This window comes from Bufo gargarizans, chromosome 2 (assembly GCF_014858855.1).
Source record: "Bufo gargarizans isolate SCDJY-AF-19 chromosome 2, ASM1485885v1, whole genome shotgun sequence".
Taxonomy (NCBI): domain Eukaryota; kingdom Metazoa; phylum Chordata; class Amphibia; order Anura; family Bufonidae; genus Bufo; species Bufo gargarizans.
In genome coordinates, this window is record NC_058081.1 from 657,828,072 (window position 1) to 657,845,726 (window position 17,655).

General features: G+C 48.9%; 1 protein-coding gene across 2 annotated transcripts in view; it reads left to right on the forward strand.

Moving 5' to 3' along the window:
- BUD13 (BUD13 homolog) overlaps positions 1 to 16,888 on the forward strand; it is a 47,615-nt gene extending 30,727 nt beyond the window's left edge. For both annotated transcript variants that reach the window (XM_044282266.1, XM_044282267.1), the window contains 5 exons: positions 657 to 756; positions 3,136 to 3,274; positions 12,750 to 12,934; positions 13,294 to 13,375; positions 16,128 to 16,888. In XM_044282266.1, coding sequence (XP_044138201.1) covers positions 657 to 756; positions 3,136 to 3,274; positions 12,750 to 12,934; positions 13,294 to 13,375; positions 16,128 to 16,221 — 600 coding nt within the window. In that variant the 3' untranslated portion in view covers positions 16,222 to 16,888. The remainder of the gene's footprint in view (positions 1 to 656; positions 757 to 3,135; positions 3,275 to 12,749; positions 12,935 to 13,293; positions 13,376 to 16,127) is intronic.
- The last annotated feature ends 767 nt before the right edge of the window (positions 16,889 to 17,655 follow it).

Sequence of the window (17,655 nt, forward strand, 5' to 3'; positions counted from 1 at the left end):
CTAATCAACGGATGTGCAAGAGGGGCCTTTTATAGTTCATGCCATTCATAGCTTAGTTAATAAATACGTTTTCTTAAAGCTTGTGACAGTCCTGAGCTATAATTATGATACTGGATTAGTACGAGATATGTAAAAGTGTAAAATAGTCTCCAAACAAATTTAAAGTATTATCAGGGATGGAGCTTCTTAATGTTTGCTTCCTAGAAATTGTCCGTCAGACCTAAATGTTAGTTGCGGCAATTAAATACTAGGATATTCCATCATTGTGGGATAGGTGCCGGTCCCACCTCTGGAACCTGCAGCTATCTCCAGAATGGCCATCGATTGTGAAGGAGAGTGTGCTGCACATGTGCGGTGTGCTCTCCATTAACTTCTGTGGGAGTTCCGAAAATAATCGAGCCAGTACGCTCGGCTATTTTCAGAAGTCCCATAGAAATGAATTGAAGGATGGTCGCGCATTTGTGGCTTCTCTCCTTTCACTTCAGGGGTCCTGTTCTGGAGATAGGTGCAGGTCCCACCTCTGGAACCTGCTGCTCTCTCATATTGGTGACCTATTGTAGTGATATGCCATCAGTGTCTGAGGTGAGACAGCCCCTTTAAGTGAAATGATAAGTGTCATTAGAAGCCTCTTTTTAATCTGGTTGTGCCCATTTCAGATGCTCTCAGGTGGCAAAGCTGGCCTCGTGTCTGCAAAGGTCCTAAGAGAAGAGAAAGAAGAACAGAGGAGAGCAGAGAAAAATAACAAAAACCTGGAAGGTGAGCGCAAAACATGCAGCTTTATAGGGGTCTCTAGGTAATAGATAAAACATGCAGCTTTATAGGGGGCTCTAGGTATTAGATCCTGTATATCCACATAAAATACACTGGGTGACGCAAACATAGTTTCATTACAGCAAGTGTCTCATTGTATGTGTGACTTTTCACCAACAGTGCTCTTGAGAAGAACGGAAGGGCAGTCGTGCCTTGTATAAGACCAGGTTCACACGATGTTTCGTGGTGCTCTTTATCAGCATGGAAGTTATAGAAATATAAAAACACGTGTATGTACTGACTGTCATTGTTACCAAAAGGAGAACCCAACATAGCCTACAGTTTCATGGTATCGACATAGTTTTTCCCGTTTTTTGCACCCTTCTGTTCATGACACAGGATAGGTCATCAGTATGCGATTGTTGGGGCACTGTTTGACGAGGAGGCAGCTCTCGTGCGAGCACTGTTTCCTCTTCAAGATCACACTCTGCTTCTTGTCGCTTGCAGCAGCATTACAATTGCTCGTCCCATTCAAGTGAATGGAACAAGCACTTGTAATTACACTACGCCGCCAAGACTTCTGAGACGACAGTGCAATCTTGAAGAGGAAGTAGCACCACAGCTGTTTGGGGGTGCTGGGACCCCACCGATCAGCTATTGATCACCTATCCTGAGGATAGGTAATCGATATTACTGGCTGCACAACGCCTTTAAAGACAATAAAATAAAGTATTAAGATGGGCTTCTTTTTGTTTTGGTCACTTTGATAGAGAATATATATATATATATGTGTATTCTCAGGTGAGTAAAGGGGCTGTGGTTTGGTGAGGGGAGGTTTGCTTTTTTTAAGTGAATACTGCCATAACTGGCTCCATCCAACCCACAATGTACTGGGCTGTGTATTTCCTGCGCTGAATGTCTACTCTGAAACAGCTGAACTTTGGAGTTGCAGGGTGTCCGATTCCCACCATTCAAACGTGATGGCCTATCCTGAGGATAGTCAATCACTTGCAAAATCCTGGATGACCCTATTAAATAACTTTGCACCTAAATCTGCTCTATTGACTCATTGAAGTCTTATGTTTTATGCCCAGATCTACCCGTAGGACAATCCTGTTTGTTGTGGAGAACAAGGGAATGATGTTCAGAGCCTTTAATTGGGAAGTTGCCTGGATTATGGGTTATGAACAAGATATAAATGGCCTCACTAGTCTTTTATAGTTTATAGCATGGTATAGATTTGCTTTTCTGGTGCACATACTGCCAAATTTGCAGCATCTTACTCCAGCTCACCTCCAGGCGGCTGTATGAAACACTGGCCTTGAAGGGGTATTCCCATTTCTGAAAATGTGCCCCCATTGTCTCGGAGGTGGGACCCGCACCTATCTCTAAAACTAAGGAGGCAAAGTGGAGGCCAGCGATGCCGGGTCCGTCCACCACCAATCGTTCCTATTGGCGCACTCTCGGCTATTTTCGAAATACCCATAGAAATGAATGGGAGCGCACAGCGCTTTCGCAGCCACTGCTTCTATTCACTTCTTAGGGGCAGATGGAAGTAGCTGAGCTAGGGCTATTTTCGGCGGCCCCATAGAAATTAATTTCCCCCTAGCAATATGCCTCCATTGTCTGAGATGGAAAAAACCCTTTTAAAGTGTTTTCCAAGACTTTAATACTGATGATCTATCCTCTGGAGTCAGGGTGGGCAGAAACCATTGGATAGATAAGTATATTTCCTGGGCGGGTTCTAAGGTGTTAATCGTCCCCTGCTGGCCCCCTTCTCCTGTGTTCTCCAGTTAACACAGGGGAAGAGGTTTTCCCACAGAAACAAACCTACCAGAGCCCTGGGCCCGTCGGTGCATTCCCAGTAGTCGCATGTCTCCCGGGGCAGCCGCTTCTTCTCTCTTCACAGCATCGGTATGCCCATCTCAGGCCATCTTCTGTCCCCCGAGGCTCCAGCTCCTTCCCTGAAATCTGTTCTGGCCGGAAGTTCTTCTGGTTGGCCTCGCGTTCTCAGCAGTGTGGACACATATGGACATGGGACCAAAACAGATGCCTTCATAGGTGGCTGATAGATGCCCTTTAAAGTGTATATACTCAGACTGTGACAATGTACGGACGTCCATCAGGGTATTGACACAGAAAGACATAGAGCAATGGACAAAAGCAAATTGATATAAACTGCAATATGGCGAGGCTGTTCTCTCTTTTGTAAATCAGTTAACCTACAAACCATAAAGAGAGGGAATAAGCATTAGTCGTGTGTGTATTGGTAATCATATTCTTATATCGGTGAAGTAAATTCGTATCCGTTTATTTCCTATGATTTTTGACAGAATTGCAGAATTGTTTTAAAAGGCGTCTTCTTTACCATGTCTTTCTATTCAGATGACTCGAGGAATACAGAGACCGTTTTTCGAGACAAAAGCGGCAAACGCAGAGACTTAAATTCTGAACGGGAAGAGCAACTGAAGAAACAAGCCGCGCAAGAGAAGAAGGATGAGATGTATGCCAAATGGGGCAAAGGGTAAGTTATAGACTGGACCGGAGCCCTGATAACCCCAGCAAAGAGAGACGTGAGAAGATCTAAAGGGGTTTTCTCACCGTAGACCTATAGAGATAGCTGCACGTCCCAGAGATGGGTCCTGCATTTATCAAATATTTAGGACATATCCTGTGGATATTTCATATATGTCTAAGATTGGAATCGCCCTTTCTTAATGGAAGATAGGGCATGCTGCTTCTTTTTTCCACACCTCCCACTGAAAAGAATGGGAGGCTGTTTTAAGGCATTTTTCCGAGCTGATTTTGAGGCGGAAACGTGCCAAAATCAGCACCAAAAAACCCTGAAACACTGTATAAATGAAAATTTCTCTAGCTTTCCAATATGCTTGGGCCCCCGCATTTATCAAACACTAAGTCATGTTAGCTACTGTCTAACTGAATGGTAGGGTAACTGACTTACCTGCACTGTGGGAAGTTTATAGCTGCATGTGCCCTATAAATCTGGTACAATATACCTTTCTGCCTTCAGTTTTGACACAGGCTGATGTTACTGCACTTTCTCTAGGTCAATTTCGGTGTGGAATACAGATCAGCGTTTTGTTTTTTTCCCCCCCCTCTTCTCTTGTTTGCAACGTCTTCTGACCGTTTAACCCCTTCTTGCTCTGAGCTGTAGTAGTATGGAGCAAGTTGTAACATACAGCTGGCACCGAGCTGCAACGGTTGAGACCCCGTCACCATGAAAATCCAGTGCTCTCTGCAGGCAACCATTATGAAGCAGGAGGAGTATATGTAGTATAGGGGGAAAATATTCGGTATAACTTGACTCCCTGCTCTTTCTGAATTAAGTAGCCATGTTGGCGGTCTTAATAATTAGCATCCTTCCTTGTTTAAGTGTGTATACTGAGATAGCTGTAAGTCGCGGCTTAGGAGCGCCCCCTGGACTCTTAAGAATATAATGCATAGGGATTGTAAATGAATACAGCTCATACTGAAGCATCTCTATGTATCAATCTGCTTGGCTCCTCCTGCTCTATACGATGTTGTCTGCAGACTGGGCTGAATTTTCAATGTGACTTTAACTCCTATCCTGGTCCTTTTAACCCCTCAGATACTGTAATCAACATTGACTCTGGCACCTTAGTGGTCTTTCAGGATTTACAGAGGGAGAGGGATTGGGCAACGCTAGAGGCAGGATCTAATAAGCTGTCGGTCTGTGTAAAGCTGATACAGAAATATTAGTGCATTATCTAAGCAAGTATTGTCAGATCTCATTGTGGAACTAATACAAAATGTAAAAGAGATAAACACATCATTAAAAAGTTATTTTCTCGCCCATTCCATTGGGGGACACAGACCATGGGTATAGCTTAGGCCATTACTAGGAGGAGACACTATGCAAATAATAAAAAACAGTTGCTCCTCCACTGGCTATACCAGTGGAGGATACCCCCCCCCCCATGCTCCAACAGGAGGACCTCAGTTTTAGCTTGGTGTCGGATAAGGAGGTGACACTCCTGCTCCTGCAGGCTTGTCCCTGTAGTTTTTTCTTTTCCTGTTTGTTTTTTTCTAAACAGAGGACGCAGGGTCCTGGTCTCTCAGTGGAGCGAGCGCCGTGGTCGCAAGGCTGTCCCCGGCTACCTCTCCCCCCCCCCCCCCCCCCCCGGTGGCCTACCAGATCTGGGGTCACCTAGTCCTTCCCTCTATTCAGTGCACTGCCACTCCTTGTGCCCTGTGAGAGGGCCAGCTGGTTGAGAGGGAGGAGCGATTCCTTCTTGTCCCCTGTATCCTGGCGGTGGGTGCCATTTTCGGCGCCGGGGTCTGCCTTTTTTCATTTTTTTTTCGCACAATTTTTTTACCGGGATTGATTTATTATTATATTTTTTTTTTTCCTACTCATGATTTCTGTGACACGACTGGGGGGCGGAGCCTATCGCGTCAGCTCCGACGCTTCTGCTTTGCATCAGCGACTCTCCATGCTTGACTGCTACTCCAGCTCCTCACAGGTCACGGTAGGACTGATAGTGTTCTGCAAAACTTTAGGAGACCCTGACTCCGGGATTACCGCCATCATGCCAAGGACTGGGGCCTCCCAAAAATCAAAAGCGACACTTCACACTGGGATCCTGTAAGGTCTGCTGCTTGCCACTATCGGTTACAGGCTCCTGTGACTCTTGCCTTGCCTCGGGACAGGATCATCCACCGCCTTCTCCCCCTCCACCAAACCAGCCCAGTCCCTCCTCCTGGGCCTGCTTGCAGCGTTTTCGTGTCCGCCTGGCCGTGCGGAGCCAAACGGATCCGTCCAGACTTGCAATGCAAGTCAATGGGGACGGATCCGTTTGATGTTGACACAATATGGTGCAATTGCAAACGTATCCGTCCCCCATTGACTTTCAATGTAAAGTCAGAAGTCCCTGATAATATACCATTGTATCTGAGTTTTCTCCAATCCGATGGTATATTTTAACTTGAAGCGTCCCCATCACCATGGGAACGCCTCTGTTAGAATATACCATCGGATTTGAGTTGGATCGTGAAAACTCAGATCCGACCGTATATTCTAACACAGAGGCATTCCCATGGTGACGGAGATGCTTCTTAGTATATACTAACTTGAAGTGTGTACATGACTGCCCCCTGCTGGCAGCACCCGATCTCTTACAGGGGGCTGTGATCAGCACAATTAACCCCTCAGGTGCCACACCTGAGGGGTTAATTGTGTGTATCATAGCCCCCTGTAAGAGATCGGGTGCTGCCAGGCAGCAGGGGCCAGACCCCCCTCCCTCCCCAGTTTTAAATTCATTGGTGGCCAGTGCGGCCCCCGCTCCCTCCCCAGTTTTAAATTCATTGGTGGCCAGTGCGGCCCCCGCTCCCTCCCCAGTTTTAAATTCATTGGTGGCCAGTGCGGCCCCCCTCCCTCCCCAGTATTAAATTCATTGGTGGCCAGTGCGGCCCCACCTCCCTCCCCAGTATTAAATTCATTGGTGGCCAGTGTGGCCCCCCCTCCCTCCCCAGTATTAAATTCATTGGTGGCCAGTGCGGCCCCACCTCCCTCCCCAGTATTAAATTCATTGGTGGCCAGTGCGGCCCTCCCTCTCTCCCCAGTATTAAATTCATTGGTGGCAAGTGCGGCCTCCCCTCTCCCCCCCCCCCCCCCCCCCCTAATTAAAATCACCCCCATCAGTTTAATCGCTGGGGCTCCGATCGGTTACCATGGCAGCCAGCCAGGACGCTACTGCAGCTCTGGCTGTCATGGTTACTTAGCAATTTTAGAAGCATTATACTTACCTGCGCTGTCTGTGGCCTGGCGCTCCTCCTACTGGTAAGTGACAGGTCTGTGCTATAAGCAATGCGCCGCACAGACCTTTCACTTACCAGTAAGAGGAGCGACCGGCTGGCCACAGACAGCGCAGGTAAGTATAATGCTTCTAAAATTGCTAAGTAACCATGGCAGCCAGGACTGCAATAGCGTCCTGGCTGCCATGGTAACCGATCGGAGCCCCAGCGATTAAACTGGGACTCTGATCGGAACTCTCCGCTGCCACCAATGATGGGGGAGGGGGGTGATTTTAATTGGGGGGGAGGGAGAGGGGAGGCCGCAGTGGCCACCAATGAATTTAATACAGGGGAGGGGGGAGAGGGGAGGCTGCACTGGCCACCAATGAATTTAATACTGGGGAGGAAGGGGGGCTGCACTAGCCACCAATGAATTTAATACTGGGGAGGGGGGCTGCACTGGCCACCTGAGGGGTTAATTGTGTGGATCACAGCCCCCTGTAAGGCCCCATGCACACGGCCGTTGTTCACGGCCGTGTGCGGGCCGTGGAACCGCGGCCTGGATCCCTTCCTGTGAGCTGGAGCGCACGGCGTCACTGGTTGCTATGACGCCGTGCGCTCCCTGCTGCCGCCGCAATACAGTACTACACTGGTATGATCTATACCAGTGTATTACTGTACTGTGCCGGCAGCAGGGGGCGCACGGCGTCATAGCAACCAGTGACGCCGTGCGCTCCAGCTCGCAGGAAGGGATCCAGGCCGCAGTTCCACGGCCCGCACACGGCCGTGAACAACGGCCGTGTGCATGGGGCCTAAGAGATCGGGTGCTGCCAGGCAGCAGGGGGCAGTCATGTACACAGTTCTTAGTATATTCTAACTTGAAGCGTCCCCATCATCATGGGAACGCCTCTGTGTTAGAATATACTGTCGGATCTGAGTTTTCACGATGGGAAAACTCAGATCTGAAAAGCTGTTATGCAGACGAATCCGTTCTGAACGGATGCAAGCGTTTGCATTATAGGTCCGGATCCGTCTGGGCAGATACCAGACAGATCCGCACCGAACGCAAGTGTAAAAGTAGCCTAAGCTCTCCACCATGGTGGCAGACTTGGTCACGGAGGTACGTGACACCTTTGACATCCAAGGGGGAACCTCCTTCTTCTAGTAGCCAGGAATTCCCCCTCTTCCACCCCAGAAAACCGGAGGCTGTCACATTCCCTATTCATGGCGAGTTCGCCAAGGTCATTTCTAAGGTTTGGGAACGCCCTAATCACCGTTTTTCTGCTACAAGGCGCATGTATACTCTTTATCCTTTCCCGGCAGATAACGTACAGCAGTGGTCTTCTCCCACCGGTGGCCAGATTGGCTAAGAATACGGCAATACCAGTCCTGGACGGGTCCTCCCTACAGGACTCCGTTGCCAGGCGTTTGGACTCTTTCCAAAGCCATCTTCTCTCTGGCGGGCACAGGTCTGCGGCCCGCGTTCGCCTCGACCTGGGTAGCCAGGGCGCTTTCGGTTGCAGCGCCATCATTAGGACCTCTCTGAGCAGGATGCCTCTGCGGACACCCTAAACTTCATCCTCCAGATGTCCCAGGCGACAACATTCCTCTGTGAGGCCTCATTGGACGTCAGCACTATCTTTGCGCGGATTTCGGCCCTCTCGGTCACGCAGCGCAGGGAGGTCTGGTTGAAGGTCTGGGACGCCGACGCTTCCTCCAAGCGCTCCCTCACTAACCTCCCCTTTGCGGGCTCCAGGCTCTTTGGTGCTAAGCTGGATGAGATTATCTCTGACACTACGGGGGGCAAGAGTACACACCTGCCCCAATCTAGGTTTAAGCGCGCCTTCAGAGCTCGCCCCTCTGGCTCTAGAAACCAGTCCTTTCGGCGCTTCTCCTCCTCCAGGTCTGCGACAGCCCCCTCCTCCGGCGGCTCTCAAGACTCCCGCAAGAAGCCTTCCTTTAAGCCTCAACCTTCCTGGCGCCCGCGGGCACAATTCCAGGGGAGTTCTGCCCGCCTGCAGCTCCCAAGCAGTCCTCCGCCTGAAGGGGCGCCCCCACCGCTTGCAGTGGGGGCCCGTCTGCTCTCCTTTCAGCATGTCTGGAGAGCTCACGTTCAAGACGCCTGGGCCCTGGAAATTGTAACTTCCGGTTACAAGATAGAATTAGTTTCCAGACCTCCGGAACGTTTCTTTCAGTCTTGTGTTCCGGGGTATCCGGCCCGAGCCTCGGACCCTTTTACAAGCTGTTTCTTCCCTTCTGGTCAGGGGAGTAGTTGTCCCAGTTCCGCTGGAGGAACAGGGTGCAGGTTTCTACTCAACTCTCTTTGTGGTGCCAAAGAAGGAGGGATCAGTGCGTCCGGTCCTAGACCTGAAGCTGTTAAACAAATCCCTCCGCTCCGTTATTGCTTCTCTTCTTCCAGGGGAGTTCCTTGCGTCGGTGGAAATCCGGGACGCCTATCTGCATGTCCCTATCGCAGAATCTCACCACCGGTTTCTGCGCTTCGCCATTGGCGACCGTCATTATCAGTTCGTTGTCCTTCCATTTGGGCTGGCGACAGCCCCGCGGGTATTCACAAAGATCTTGGTGCCGATCAAGACGCTTCTCCGTACCAGGGGCATGTCTCTGCTGCCCTACCTGGACGACATTCTGATAAAGGCTCCCTCTCGTCCCCAGGCCGAAGACAGCGTCAGGATCACTGTTCAGACTCTGCAACAGTTTGGCTGGCTGATCAACTTCCCGAAGTCCTCTCTCCAACCTTCCCAGAGGGTGATCTTCCTGGGGATGATTATGGACACTTCTGCAGCCCTGGTATTCCTCCTGGATTGCAAGTTCTCACGGATACGGGAGTCAGTGTCTTGCCTTCTTCTACATTCCCGTGTCTCTCCATCCGGGAGTGCATGCAGGTTCTGGGGCTTATGGTGGCCTCCTTCAAGACACCCCCCCTTCCCAGTTTCACACTCGGCCTCTGCAGCAGGTGATCCTGTCCTTCTGGGACAGGACCTCAAGAGGTCTGGACTGTCGGATCCGCCTTCCTCCTCGGGTTCGCATGGAACTCCCATTGTGGCTGTCCCCTCAGAATCTGACTTCGGAGAAATCCTTCCTCCCAATCTCGTGGACAGTAATCAGCACCGATGCCAGTCTCCTGGGTTGGGGCGGCGTTCTCCAGGCTCGGACGGTTCAGGGGGTGTGGTCAGAAGTGGAAGCCCGCATTCTGATCAACATATTGGAGCTCAGAGCAATTTTCCTCTCTGTCTCATTGGACCCCCCTCCTGATGGGTCTCCCGGTAACGATCCAGTCGGACAATGCCACAGCCGTGGCCTAGATTAATCATCAGGGCGGAACCCGCAGCCAGCCGGTGATGCAGGAGGTGAAGAGGATCCTCCCGTGGGTGGAGGCTCACGTGCCAATATTGTCTGCAGTATACATCCCAGGGGTCGAAAACTGGACGGCGGATTTTCTCAGCTGCAACAGGGTGGATCTGGGAGAGTGGTCTCTGTATCCGGACGTATTCGAGGACCTCTGTCGCCGTTGGGGCCGCCCGGACGTGGACTTGATGGCGTCCAGTCTCAACAACAAGGTTCCCACGTTCCTGGTCCGAGCTCGGGATCCGGAGGCGTTCGAGGTGGACGCTCTGGTGTCTCCGTGGCAAGACTTCGCACTCCTCTATGTCTTCCCACCATTGCCTCTACTCCCAAAGGTTCTTCGCAGGGTCGCGGCAGAAGGAATCCAGACCATCCTCATCGCCCCCGATTGGCCTTGCCACGCCTGGTTCTCGGAGGTCACTCGGATGCTGGCAGACGTTCCATGGCCTCTTACTCTCAGGGAGGACCTACTGTCTCAAGGACCTCTCTTCCATTAGAATTTACAACCACTTTGTTTAACGGCGTGGCTGTTGAGACCACCATCTTGAAGAAGAGGGGCTTCTCATGATCAAAGCTAGGAAACCAGCTTCCTCCCGGATATACTATCGTACCTGGAAGGCCTTTCTTGCCTTTTGTGAGAAGATAGGCTTTTTTTCCCTTCATTTCTCCGTTCTGGTGGTCCTCTCCTTTCTTCAGTCGGGTCTTGAGATGGGAATGTCCCTGAGCTCTCTGAAGGGTCAGGTCTCTGCTCTGGCCATTTTCTTTCAGCACTCTCTGGCTCTGCTAGGTCCGGTGAGGACCTTCCTGCAGGGGGTGGCGCATTCGGTCCCTCCATATGTCCCTCCTTGAACCATTTGAACCTGGTTCTGTCTTCTCTCCAGGCGGCTCCTTTTGAGCCCCTGAGGGACATTTTCCCTGAATTTTCTCACCTCGAAGGTGGTCTTTTTGGTGGCCATCACCTCCATCAGGAGGGTATCGAAGCTGGCCGCCCTTTCCTCTAAGGAGCCCTTTTTGGTCTTCCACAAGGACAAGGTGGTACTGCACCCTGTCCCTTCCTTTTTGCCCAAGGTGGTCTCCGCCTTCCACCTTAATGAGGACATAGTCCTGCCATCCTTTTCCCCCGCTCCGGCGAACCCCAAGGAGCGTGCTCTCCATTCTCTGGATGTTGTCCGCTTTACGGGTGTACCTGTCGGTTACTGCCCCATTTCGCCGCTCAGACTCCCTTTTTGTGCTTCCTGAGGGGCCTCGTAAGGGTCTGGCGGCCTCCAAGGTCACTGTGGCTTGGTGGATTCGGTCGACTATTGCCATGGCCTATCGATCCCGGGGTAGGGTTCCCCCAGCGGGGGTTACCCCGCACTCCACTAGGGCGGTGGAGGCCTCCTGGGCCAGGCGCAATCGAGCTTCTACATCACAACTTTGTAAGGCGGCCACCTGGTCGCATACCTTTACAAAGTTCTACCAGCTGCACTCTTTGGCTTCGGCTGATGCTGCCCTTGGGCGCAAGGTATTGCAGGCTGTGGTTCCTGTTTAACCGTTGGACGTTTTCCCTCTGGAGGTGCTGGTCTTCCCACCCCATGGACTGTTCTAGGACGTCCCATGATCTGTGTCCCCCAATGGAATGGGCGAGAAAACGAACATTTTTTTTGTGAAACTCGCCTGTAAAATCTTTTTCTCGTCTTTTCCATTGGGGGACACAGCTCCCACCCATTCTTGTCTGTTGCAGGAGGGGTTGGTTCTATTCTAGTGGGACCTTATGGTTAACAGCCCGATGGCGGTGTTCCTTGGTTCTGCTTTTCTTTGTTAATATTTGGTCTCTGATCTCCTTCTCCTACTGCTTTTGCACGCACTGAGGTCCTCCTGTTGGAGCAGGGGGGTATAGCCAGTGGAGGAGGAGCTGTTTTTTATTATTTGCATAGTGTCTCCTCCTAGTAATGACCTAAGCTATACCCATGGTCTGTGTCCCCCAATGGAAAAGACGAGAAAAAGATTTTACAGGTGAGTTTCACTAAAAATCTCCTTTTTCCTATACTCAAATGAGTAAATTTATCAAAACTGGTTACCCATAGCAACCAATCCTATTCCACCTTTCATTTTTCAGAGCTCCTTTGGAGTGAAGCCAGTTTTCCTTCACACCAGTTTTGATCAAACTCCCCCAATGTTTTATCACTGCAAAAAAAAAAAAGAAATAGAATGGAAAAAAAAAACTACTCCTAACTGGTATTGCCTCATCCCCATCCTTTTGCAATTATCACATAATTTATCCAACACCGTGAACACCATAAAAAGGAACCTGAAAAAACAATGCAATAGCAATGCAGCCACTCCTCCCACATAAAGTCTTTTTTTTTTTTTTGGTACCAATGAGAACTACTAGTTGTCCTGAAAAAAATAAGCCCATATACAGTTCAGTTAATAAAATTTAAAGGGGTTCTCCGGTCATTTCACCTAATCTGTGGAAGGAAGATGTGCATGAAAACAAATCAATGTACATAAAAATATGGAAAATGTGGAAAAATAATAAAACATAACGTAAACCATATAAATTTGGTATTGTAATTATACCAGCCCATAGAATGAAGTCTACATATTGTTTACACCACAAATAAATGCCAAATAACAATGGTGAAATTGCTTATATTTTTTACTTGTTTTTCCCATTTTCTTTTGAAAGCTATATATCAGCACCATCATAAAGCTGTCTCCTAGTTGGCCGCCATGTCTCCTTCTGGGCTCTTTAGCTCACAGAACCTGTTGTGCAATGTGCAGCACAAGCCCTGAGCGTTCCTACTATCACTTCTTTAGAAGCTAAGATTTATGTAATCATTTTCTCATATATGTTTTTTTTTTGTTTTTTTTTTCAGTTTGGCCCAACATGAGCAGCAACGTCAGAATGTGCAGGACGCTGCCCGAGAGATATCGAAGCCTCTTGCTCGATACATCGATGATGAGGACCTGGACCGCATGTTGCGTGAACAGGAGAGAGAGGGAGATCCTATGGCGAAGTTCCTGAAAAAGAAGATGGATAAAGAAAGCTCCGGAAAGAAAGGTAAAGTGGATATCTAGATGGGGCTCATGCACACGGCCATAGTTTTGTTCTGCATCCGATGTGGAGCCATTCATCTCAATGGGGCCACAAACGAGGTGGACATCGGTGTTCTGTTCGCATTTGTATATTTGTTCCGCGGCTCTGCAAAAAATCGACCATTGGCCTGTTCTTGTCCGTTTTGTGAACAAGGTTAGAACATTTCTGAAGGAGGGGGAAAAAAAATGGCGGCAGGCTCTCAGCCGATATCTGTTTATTGGCCCACAAAAATGGATAAGATCAACTGCAGGAGTCCTAACTCTGTAACTGCGCTTTTAGGTGATGCTAATGCTGCTCTTTCTTTGACTTTCACACTGTTCTAGAACGCCCAAGATACAAAGGTTCTAATCCTCCAATCAACAGATTTAATATATGGCCAGGGTATCGCTGGGACGGTGTGGACAGGTAAGAGACATTTAAAGGGGTTATCCGCCGGGCCCCTCACAGGTAATATACTTACTCCACTCCCCGTGACGCTCCTGGTCCCTGCACAGCTGCTGCTGCTTCTCCCTGTACATGGATGAAAACATCCATGGGGGGGGGGGGGGGGCAGCCAATGGCAGGCAGGGATGGGGACGAGCCTCCCTAGCGTCACCCGCGATGCTAGGGAGGCTCGTCCCCGTCCCTGCATGCCCCGCCCCCCTGACACCAGATGTTTTCATCCGTGTACAGGGAGAAGCGGCGGTGTGAGGCACAGGAGCGGCGCAGGGAGCGGGGTAAGTATATTATCTGTGAGGGGCCCGGCACATGGGGGGCTGTTGGAGACATGGGAATTACCCCTTTTGACTAATTCATACATCATTACACACAGGACATTTTACTGAAAAATACAATTATGGCCCAATATGGTGAATATGCTGTTGAAAATGGCAACTCAATATATTTCTGTTACCCAAACTGCTTCCTGAATTAGTGGGAGTCAGCTGGGTAATAGAAAATATTAGGTCTTAACTAAAGTGTATCCCAACCAGGTTCCTCAGGAACCATCTGGTTTCTTGGGTCCAGATAACCGCAGCAGCAGGACAATCACTTGGTGGTTTGAGCAACAGTTTCCCAATAGTGTTGAGCGAACTTTTGTTTTAAGTTCGGCGTCTAAAGTCCGGGTTATCAAAGAATCGCGGTAGCAGAATTCTTAACGCGATTTTTCGATAACCCGAACTTTAGACGCCGAACTTAAAACAAAAGTTCGCTCAACGCTATTTCCTAATATAGAAGTGGAGTTTCTCCACACATAATATACGTTAGAAGGCTGAATCTTAGTTTTGCAGTTGCAACATGTGAACACTGTTTTATGTGTTTTAGTCCATTAAAGGGACCCCTTCATCAACATTTGTCTACCCTGAACAGAGTACCGGGTACCTCTAACCCCTATTTCTTTCCAAACGCCCCTTATTCCTTGACTGTCTACGAACTGCGGCACACATTGGTCAAGCACGTCATGTTTGCGCCATAAATCGTTACTTTCGTTACTCTCCCTTTTCAAAAGTGATAAAATGGGTAAGCGGGCTCAGCGGGAGGCGGCGTGGCCTCCTAGGGCCCAACAGATTTGCTATCCTTTACGTCAGAAACTGGAGTAAATGGTAGTTCAAGTCTCCGCCAAGCTCATAGCTGGCGTATATTTGTTCTGGAGCACAGACTCCCTGGAAATGCGCCTGTGCCTCTTAATAAGATTGGCTCCTTCTGCTCCTGTGGATCTTATACTAAGACTGGCATTTGTAATGCCAGTATTGGTATATCTGCCCCAGTGTGTGGACATTCATCTGTGGAGAAGAGTCGGGCATATTCCTGGGCTGCTGAGTAAACCACCCTTCCTGTTGCTTGATTGACAGCCCCCCCTTCCCCCCCCCCCCCCCCCTCCCATTTACAACTGTGCAGATGCAGAGTGCGGGCAGAGAGCAGGAAAGGGCAGTATTCTGCATTTGCGCAAAATATTTCCTTCAATGCTCAGGCCTAGGTTTACAAGTAGGTTTAGCCAGATGCGGATGTCTGTCAAGGGCCTGGAGTAGGAGTTATTAAGGAGAAAGAACAGGCCTGGTGACATACTCTTCAGTTCCTAACCATTCCCGTGCCTGGGCTAGCTTTTTAGGTGCTTTTTTTTTTTTTTTTTTTTTTTTTTTTTTTTTTTTTTTGTCGTGCTGATTTGCTAGTGGTATACCTCATCCAATTTAATTACTAGGCAGGAAAATATTAGATAAAGATTGTGACGTACACCATGGCTTTTCAAAATGAGAAAGTCTCTGTACTGCACAGATGAGTCAATAGTGAAGGGTGATTGCCGATTCCATGATTGTTGGTGAGAGGTTCCACTTAACCCCTTCCTGCATTTTCCCGTACTTGTGAAGGTGGTTTTGCAGGCACAGGAGCTATGCCCATGAGCTCAGCCACTCTTCTGCACCATAGCCGGACAGAAAAACGTTGCGTGCTGCCGGGGGAGACAATCCCATAGAAAACCACAAGATTATCTTCCCTTTCAGCAGGATGTATGGGAACCTAGCCTTACCAATAAAACCTTCACCAATGAAATAATCTCAATTTACCATAATTAATTGTTGGGAAAGCCTTTTAAAGGGCATCTGTCAGCAGATTTGTACCTATGACACTGGCTGACCTGTTACATGTGCACTTGGCAGCTGAAGGCATCTGTGTTGGCCCCATGTTCATATGTGCCCGCATTGCTGAGAAAAATGAAGTTTTAATATCTGCAATTGAGCCTCTAGGGACAACAGGGACGTTACCATTACACCTAGAGGCTCTGCTCTTCCTGCAACTGCCACTCCCTTTCCACTTCAGGAGGCGTGAAGATGTTTTACCTGCCTGGCCCTGTCAAAGTGCAGAGGACGTGGCAGTTGCAGAGAGAGCAGAGCCTCTAGGTGTAATGGTAACGCCCCCGTTGCTCCTAGAGGCTCATGTGCATATAATGAAACATCATTTTTCTCAGCAATGCAGGCACATATGAACATGGGACCAACACAGATGCCTTCAGCTGCCAAGCGCACATGTAACAGGCCAGCCAGTGTCATAGGGACAAAACTGCTGACAGATGCCCTTGAATAAAATGCACATTAGAAAGTGACACAGGTGTTCTGCCAGTGTTGTCTGCTATACAATGCACGAATGGCTTAAATTCTAAGCATTAACTGATTCTATTTTCTTCCAGGTCCAATGGATTTGAGAACCAGTATTTTGCAAGAATTTCTGAAAAGAAAGCTGTGGACGAGGCTGCTTACAAGTGGAGCGTAGAGGATATGTGAATTCACTTGGTCAGGACCATGTCGTACAGCAATGCTCTGTATGTGTGTCTACATTCTCTGTATTATGTGAGAAGCTTACTGTATATCATGGTAGCTACCTGTGTCGGTTCTCACTGGGTGTGAGCTGTGATTACTGGTAACGTGATGTCCTCCTCCTGGTCGGCCTGGCATCCCCTGTATTTCTTGTTGGTGATTTTCTTTTTTACCATTACCAGTTATTTATGCAGTTTCTGTTTTACCTCTCAGACATGTCATGGACTCCTGTATCCTTGTGTTTACTGATGGACTATTACAGAGCCGTGGTTTATCTACCCCATGGGTATGCATCACTACATGGGCTCCGCTCAATTCTAACAGGATGGAATTCGGTTCATTTATTAAAGGGGGGGAAATTCCGGAATTTTTTGTAGAAGTATTTTAGCCGAATTCCCTTCCCAAAACAGTTCTTTTAACGGGGAAGGCATAATGATTTCCAGTATGCACGACATTACGTTTTGTTTTTTGTATTCCCGTTCATGTACAGTTGTGTCCTTGTTTTAGAACTGATGATGGTTACTTGTAGTTACATGGCGGCATTACTGCAGTTATTGCTTGACATGCACATTTCTATTATTCCGGTTTTAATGAGAGAACAAACAGAAAATAAATTGTTTATATTTTAAAAATACATGTCCCCTCTTATTTTTGCAACTTAAAATCAATGCGTATAATGCAGAATTTGCAGGCGATATTAAATATTACCAAGAGAGTTGTGGAGGTCAAGCTGTAAAGCAGCAGGTGTAGACCCACTGTGTCACTGAGCAGATCTGACTGAGGGTCGCTCCTATGGGCGTTGTCTAAGTGGCCCTTGTGGTCCTCATCCTTTAACCCCCTGTACAGGGATCTGGACTCCACTGCCAGGGAACAACCTGGTTGCTACCTATTGAAGCAGTCTCTGTTCAGTGACAGCTGCCCCAGCCAGGTCCAGAGACAACCGTGTGTGGCACCAAGGGAACAGACGAGAAACGGGTGAGAGGACAAGCCGAGGTCAGGGTGGGCAGAGTTTGTTCAATCCGCTAAACAGGAAGTAGGTCAGGGCAGGTGGCACTGGATCAGAGGTTGGGTATGGGAAAAAGTATATTGAGTTCATCAGTCTGAGTGCTTCTGAACCCTCGTTCTAGTGATCGGTGGGAGTCTTAGAGCTGGGAACCCTGCCAATCAGCACCTCTGATTAGTGATGATCGAGCATGCTCTGCCGAACACCTGTTCGGCTCGAGCATCTCGATGCTCGGCACATGGCGGTACTCGGCTGCTCGAGCGCCATGCTAGAGTCTCCTCCCCGCACGTTTCTTGGCTACTATGCAGCCAATAAACATACAGGTAGGTACTACCCTCACTGTAATGCCAGTAGCCATGTTGGCTACTGGCATTACAGTGATTGGCTGGCCGGAAACG